Source organism: Papaver somniferum, chromosome 1 (assembly GCF_003573695.1).
Source record: "Papaver somniferum cultivar HN1 chromosome 1, ASM357369v1, whole genome shotgun sequence".
NCBI classification, from domain to species: Eukaryota; Viridiplantae; Streptophyta; class Magnoliopsida; order Ranunculales; family Papaveraceae; genus Papaver; species Papaver somniferum.
Window position 1 is genome coordinate 232,225,099 of NC_039358.1, and position 7,960 is coordinate 232,233,058.

The 7,960-nt window shown below is 37.6% G+C and overlaps 1 protein-coding gene across 1 annotated transcript; it reads right to left on the reverse strand.

Moving 5' to 3' along the window:
* Positions 1–2,735: 2,735 nt before the first annotated feature.
* On the reverse strand, positions 2,736–5,043 carry LOC113272271 (heat shock cognate 70 kDa protein-like). Its single transcript, XM_026522137.1, has 2 exons — positions 4,827–5,043; positions 2,736–4,423 (listed from the first exon to the last, which is right to left on the reverse strand). Exons 1-2 carry the CDS (start codon positions 5,041–5,043, stop codon positions 2,736–2,738), a joined length of 1,905 nt encoding a protein of 634 aa, XP_026377922.1.
* Positions 5,044–7,960: the final 2,917 nt, after the last annotated feature.

Here is a 7,960-nt window from a genome sequence, read left to right on the forward strand (position 1 = left end):
CTTTACATCATTCCCAAAAATTTCATGGTGTTACCGTTCCAAACCATGATATGAATGGTGATATTTGATATTAACACCAGCACCAACTTTTATATAATCTTCAATTTCGCGAGGCTTGATAAGTGGGTTGTGCATCACATGATCATGAATAAGGTTGTGTACCAGCTTTTTCGATACTTTAGGACTTCTCAAATTCATACCAGCTCCACAAGTGTGCCTCCCAACATACTTTTTTATCCTAAAAACATCGCAAGTAGAATCAATAGCAACTGCATGGATCATCCAAGTGCATGGGACTTTACTGCATTTCATTGTGAACCTTTCACGATTATTCTTCACCTTTGTTACGCGATACCCAGTCTTCAAACAATACTTTTGACAGGCCAACCGAACAGCATCAACACCACCACGAAAAAGCTTGTTCGGATCATCAAAAACATTCTCCCACCCATCGGACAGAAGAGGTTTAACAATTTCTTTTCCATCAGTTACATAACTATCTCTATCTTCCCTAATCAGTTCTGAATTGTTGTCGACGTCGCTGAATGTAGAGGAACTACATCCACCAGCAGAAAGAAAATCCACATGCAGCTCAAAGAACGCCGATTTCTTTGAAAAATGCAAGGCAGCGAGACCATGAAGTTGAAAGTCAGCAATCACAGGCACTTTGACACCATTCTTAACATAAGTGATGATAATCTCAGAAGGGTTCAAGGTTCTCCAGTTTTCACAAATAAGAAATTTCAGGTCATCAATACTAGACTGAAAAGTAACCAGGTGAGCAAAATGATGATGCTTATAATAAATGTATGCATAGAAGTAGGTATTTGGATTGGAACACTCTGCATCAGACATGTTTTGAACCTGCAAATGTGACAAAGATGTAACAGTATTAAAATACAGTATTTCACATACGTACTGATGGGTCAAACTAAAAAAAGTGAGAGATCTATGCAAGAAACAGATTCCAAGAGCAGTTTTTATGAGTATGCCATATATGTACTGCAGATTCATGAACTACAAAATCAACTGCATGACAAAGAATAATTAAGAATCTAGGAGAAACAGCAGAATCGAAGCACGCAATACGGTATTTCACATACGTACTGATGGGTCAAACTAAAAAAAGTGAGAGATCTAAGCAAGAAACATAATCTAAGAGCAGAAACAATGAGTATGTCATATATGTACTGCTGGATAATACGATCTGAAAGTGAAAAAAAACCTGATTTTGAAAGGAAAACAGAAAGATAATCAAATCGAAAGCTAAAATAAGCTAAAAAATTAACAATCTAACCAAATAACTGAATAAATACGAACAAGATTCATAAAAAACAAACAGAACACAACCGATCTCCATGATCCAAAATTCAAATCTTAAACATGATTCAAAAACTGTAGCAGAAAAAATGAGTATGTCATATATGTACTGCTGGATAATACGATATGAAAGTGAAAACAAAACTGATTTTGAAAAGAAAACAGAAAGATAATCAAATCGAAAGCTAAAATAAGCTAAAAACTTAACAATCTAACAAAATAACTGAATAAATACGAACAAGATTTATAAAAAACAAACAGAACACAACCGATCTCCATGATCCAAAATTCAAATCTTAAACATGATTCAAAAACTGTAGCAGAAACAATGAGTATATCATATATGTACTGCTAGATAATACGATCTGAAAGTGAAAACAAATCTGATTTTGAAAAGAAAACATAAAGATAATCAAATCGAAAGATAAAATAAGCTAAAAACTTAACAATCTAACCAAATAACTGAATAAATACGAACAAGATTCATAAAAAACAAACAGAACACAACCGATCTCCATGAAACTGAAGCAGAAAGAAGAAAATAGAAAAGATTAAGCAACATACCTGTTAAAATCAATAAAAAAATCTTCAGAAACCCTAGTACGAAAGCGAGAAGAAGAAAGAGAGCAGAAACCGGATCTGAATTCGCTGGTATTTTTTTTAGAAACTTTGAAATAGGCTGCTTAAATATATGTAGGATTGGAAGGGTAGTTTAGGTATTTGAAAATTTCACATGATTTGTCCCGCACGTGTACATGACCTGGGATTAAAAAATTGGGTCCATTTTTATGTTTTCTTTTTATTATGGACTCTAGTTACTGGGCTTTAGTAGATGGACCTGCCACTAACTAGTATCACTATAATAGTACCTATTGGTAATTCCTACAGGACGGTTTCTATTTCCAAAGTACCAGGGACTAATTGCATAGTCTTGGAAAGCAATCTTTGACTTGCAAAGAATGAATTTTGTTCCTAGTTGGCAAACTATAAATACACGTACTGACGTACAAACCCTTCATCTCATCACTCTTTCTCTCAACTTTATCATAACTATGGCTGAATTATCAAGTGTTCCAGCGTCAAATTTTCCTAAAAACTACAAAAGCTCGCAGCATATATATAATTTCAAACTAAATTCAAATTGAAATGAAATCAAGTTCAACTATGAGTAATTTGCATTGGTCATTAAGGAACTATCACGATGAGAAATTTAACCACCAATTTGGTCTTTCAAATGTCCATTATGACTATGAGTACCCACTAGGCAATGGAGTTTTCACGTTAAACTTTACAGAAGTGCGCATAAAATGAGCATATGCTATATGCTCTAGACTTATGGACTACTGGCTGATTCACAAAAGATATTAACCGATATCCTAAACTTTAACCAAGTCTGTCATATATAAAAAATGCAGTCAGAAAAAAGGAGAAGAATTCAAGTCTATTTCCTCGACACCAGATCTTCCCAGCTTGTGCCTCTTATTTAGGATAGGATTGCATACATTCTCCAACTGCTTCATCTTCTCGTTAATATCGTCTATTTCACCTACTTCATTGCTATCCAACCATTGAATGGCATCCTTGATTGCGTCCTCAATCTTCTTCTTTAAGTCAAATGCTAGCTTCTCTCCCATATTATCGATTGTGTTCCTCATATCATATGCATAATTCTCGAAGGTGTTCCTCGACTTCACCTTCTTCATGTGTTCCAAATCTTCTGACTTGTATTTTTCTGCCTCGTGGACCAACCTCTCAATCTCGGCCTTCGACAACCTCCCCTTGTTATTTGTAATTGTAATCTTATTATTGCTCCATGATGTGTTGTCCCTAGCAGACACGGTTAATATACCGTCTGCGTCAATTTCGATGCATTCTGTGATCTTAGGAACACCGCGGGGTGCTGGAGGAATTCCATTCAACGCAAACTCACCCAACAAGTTATTGAAACTGGTTTGAGTTCTCTCACCCTCATACACCTTAATACTAACACCAGTTTGGTTGTCCTTTGCAGTGGTGAACACTTTTTCCTTCTTGGCGGGAATTGGGGTATTCCTTGGGATAATAATACTCATAACACCTCCATCTGCTTCAATACCAAGAGAAAGAGGGGTTACATCCAGCAACACTAAGTCCTGCACCTTCTCATTTCCTTCACCACTCAAAATAGCAGCTTGCACGGCGGCACCATAAGCCACAGCTTCATCAGGGTTGATGCTCTTGCAAAGTTCCTTCCCATTGAAAAAATCTTGTAATAGAGATTGAACCTTTGGAATTCTAGTGGAACCACCAACGAGGACAACATCATGAACAGCGCTCTTGTCCATCTTAGCATCCGTTAAACATCTCTGAACGGGTTCCAGGCATTTCATGAACAAATCCATGTTTAGCTCTTCAAATTTCGCACGAGTGATGGATGCGTGAAAATCGATTCCTTCATACAAAGCATCAATATCAATGGTTGTCAGTGGAGTAGATGACAGGGTCCTCTTTGCCCTCTCGCATGCAGTTCTCACCCTCCTAAGAGCCCTTGGGTTTCCACTAATATCCTTCTTCTGCTTCCTCCTAAACTCCTGAACAAAATGACTTAACATTCTATTATCAAAATCCTCTCCTCCAAGATGGGTATCTCCAGCTGTAGCCTGAACTTCAATGGTACCCTCTTTAGTGGTGAGTATCGAAACATCAAAAGTTCCGCCGCCAAGATCAAAAATAAGAACATTCTTTGCACCTACATTGGTTGCCCTCTTATCAAGACCGTAAGCAATTGCAGCAGCTGTTGGTTCACTGATAATCCGCATTACATTAAGGCCAGCGATGGTACCAGCATCCCTAGTAGCCTGACGCTGAGAATCATTAAAGTAAGCAGGGACTGTGATAACAGCGTTTTTAACTGTTGAACCAAGATAATTTTCTGCAGTTTCTCGCATCTTAGTGAGAACCATGGATGAGATTTCCTCAGCTGAAAACTGTACATCCTTGCCCTTGTAGTTAACTTGAATCATGGGTTTCTCGTCTGCGCCAGCAATTACTTTGAAGGGCCATAGAGTTATATCACTCTGAACAAAGCTATCACTGATTTTCCTACCAATCAAACGTTTCGCATCTACAGAACAGAAAGCCAGATTTAGAAAACGATCTCAATGAGCTCATTAATCCCAATTAACGAGAAAACACAAAAAGAGGTAATCAATCAACGAGAAAACGGAATTGGTTCTATGACACGGTAGCGTCATGAATACACGTTAATGCCAAACTAGACAATTTAATTACAAACCTTTTGTGAAAAATCTTTAGAACACATAAGAAAACCATAGTTCTTTGCGGCCAACCACAATATATAGTTCAGATGTATGTCCAGACAGACTTGGAGGGAATGTAAACTCCCATGCACCTCATGTTTTTCTGAAACTAATTAACAACACCATTCCAACCTCTCCTTTACCAAAGATAAAGAATAAGCAAGATATACAGGAAAACCGAATTATGGTGTGGAAAAGCTTGCTTACCAAAGACTGTGTTGGTAGGGTTTACGGCAACTTGATTCTTAGCAGCCTCACCAATCATGCGTTGAGTATCATTAAAAGCAACATAAGAAGGTGTTGTGCGATTTCCTTGATCATTAGCAATAATCTCTACATGATCATGCTGCCATACTGCTACACATGAGTATGTCGTTCCTAAATCAATCCCAATCGCTCGTCCTCCTACTGCCCTTTCAGCCATTGCAACTAATGACATGCGTTTCTAGGTTTGCAAGAAAGGAGTTTTTAGAGCCTAGGTTTTTTAACGAGAAAGGAATGAGGCTATTCGCATTATTCCAAGGCTATAAACAGGCTATTACGACGATGGGCTTTGTAGGTGTTCCGAAACGACCCGCGGCACCCAAAAATATTTTCCATGAATGGTTTTGGCAAGGGAAATTATGGGGAGACCCAAAAAAAAAATATTCTTATAGTCAAGCCCACAATTAATTTTTGGTACCGTAACACCCATAATTATTTTCGTGACACCCATAGTTATATGAAATTATTAAAAATGTCTACATGACGGATTATGCATCTGCATGACGGGTTATGCATTAGGAGTATAATTGGCAACGCAACTTGGATATAACATATCTAAAAATCCGCGCCTTAGAAATTTACAAATTTTATATCGTTGGAAATCTTTTAAAGAGAGCTACGCAACGAGTACAAACAACAATATCAAATTTTTGTTTTTCACGAAAAAAACGGAGGTGATCATCGTTTTAGGGAAAATTTTCGAAAACTGACTGCATATTCATTATGCAGCCTCCAAAAAAGATGCATAACACATTATGCAGACGCATAACAAATTATGCAACCATTTTTTTGACTGCATAACAAGTTATGCATCTGCATATCAAAGTTATGCATCTATAACAAGTTATGTAGCCATTGTTTTGGTTGATTTTAATGCATACATAAAAAAAAATTGATGCATAATGTAGTATGCATCTATTTTCTCGATGCATAAAAGATTGTGCAACAATTTTCTCGATGCATAACGCATTATGCGGTCATATTTTCGGATGCATAAGAGATTATGCATCCATTTTCTCGAATGCATAACATGTTATGCAAATATTATTATAGGTCAATAACGTGTTATGAAGCCCTTTTTTTTTGTTGGTTTCAATACTAACAAAAAGTAGCTGCGTAACGTGTTATGCAACCATTCTTTGTACTGCATAACAAGTTAAGCAACAAAAAAAAAGACTGCATAACTTGTCATCCATCTACAATAATAGTTGCATCACGTGTTATGCAATTATTTTCGTGACTGCATAACAAATTATGCAACAAATTTTTATCTTGGCAGGTTGCAATGCGATTATGGAGAGTATTTCTTACTCCACTCAATTTGGTTACCTTCCCATCTCGTCAGGTTGCACTAGTAGTACTTTTGCCACAATATCAAGTTTGAGAAACGCAACATCAAAGAACTTGGATACACTAATTATGAAGAGGGGAAAGTTTCATACAACAATCACATTAAGAGCAATCCAAAGGACAGAAGCTACACTTGAAAAGTTCGACTTCTCCAATATTCCTAATCACACTACCACTTTCAACACTACGCCCAGTGCTAAAGCTCGACTTTCCAATACCCACCACACCAAAAACGTTCTCAGTTCTTCCCCCAGTTGACGAGCAAACTTCAAAGGGTCCCTGACTAGCCACTTTCATCTCCAGCTTAACTGCTCGTATCTTCTTCGAGTCAAATCAACAGCTACACACCAATTCTGTATCTCCCAACTCCGTCCAACTAAACAAATCCAATTTCAGTCAGAATAAGAATCACCACTGCCATCATGCACTTCAGTCATCCTAGCTAGCAGATTCCAGGCTTCACTCCATTGATTGCACCCTGAACATCGTCATTGCTAACTGCAATTATCTTAGCCTTCAAAAACCCTTGATATCATAAGCACCTTCGAGTACAGACGACTGCAACAGCTCGCAAACAAACTCCATGAATCCAGCGACGTTGCTGCTTCAGTTCGAGTAGAAGCTTGATTCCATCCTCACTCCTGTCTGAAATCTTGCTGCCAATCTGCTCTTAATCGAGTACCGAGATACGCCTATATAGATTAACCACTTGCTGTCAACGATAGATGGAACCCAAGCCTTCGAAGTTTCTCTTTAATTAACTTCCTGAGTCTACCCCCATGATCAAGGCAGCAACATATCAACTCTTTATCTCAGCCATCACAGTAGCCAGCCTTATCTTCTTCTGGCTCGAATTCCTGCCACAATTTCTCTCATAAACAATCACGAAATTAACACCAGCAGAACCCATTTCTAGACCACGGCTGACAAGATTCATCACCACCGACTTCCAACTCTCTATGTCGCGAATTCAAATCACCAACACCAGCAGATTGAATCCAACGCTGTCACAAAACCCATCAGGAACTGGTATGGATCAACTGATTAAGTCTTGAATCTCCACCAAACTGTCTAACGAAAGTATGGGTTTGAACAGATCTAATGAAAGTCAAATCAAACAGTAGAGTGGAGAGGAAGAAGAAAAGGAATCGAAAAAGAACAAAAAAAAAGACGGAAACCTAAATTTAAAAAATATGGGTTTGGGAGTAATTTTTCCCACAAAAATGGATGCGCGCCTGAAGTTTTCTGTCCGTGGGTTTCTCAGTGAAAAATCTGGGAGAATGGGTCTCACCGTAGTTTTCACCTTTGGCAATGTTTGATGGTAATCTGAACTCTTATTCAAGCTGTCCACCTTAATTCAGTTGAGCATGACGCTACCGAATGGATGCCATCAAGTATACTTTGCTAAACTGTCAAGACTTGGTTAGCTGACTTCTCCATTTGGTTGTTATTTCAATAGTGAAATAAACGTTAGATTGGATTGGAAGCTAAAACTTCAAATTTTTAATAAAAGCAAAAATAGTCGAGCGTCTTTTTAAAGTAAGTCTGGTTTAGGCGCAGGGTTTCAGAATATGCCCATCAAAATCTAAACAATAGTTTGAAGAAAGAAATGAAGACGATCTTTTTCAATCTAAAGAGACAAAGAAGTGAGTTTTATGGATGATTTTCGTCCAGTTTTATGTGATCTATAGCTTAATATCAGTTGGACAAAGAAATGCCATATTAAT

What these genes read in the sequence shown, in the direction of transcription:
- LOC113272271 (XM_026522137.1), bottom strand. Translation starts at nt 5,043, where the DNA reads ATGGCTGAAAGGGCAGTAGGAGGACGAGCGATTGGGATTGATTTAGGA. An exon ending in CCCTACCAACACAGTCTTTG is followed by an intron (nt 4,424 to 4,826) that starts GTAAGCAAGCTT and finishes TCTGTTCTGTAG; the next exon opens with ATGCGAAACGTTTGATTGGT.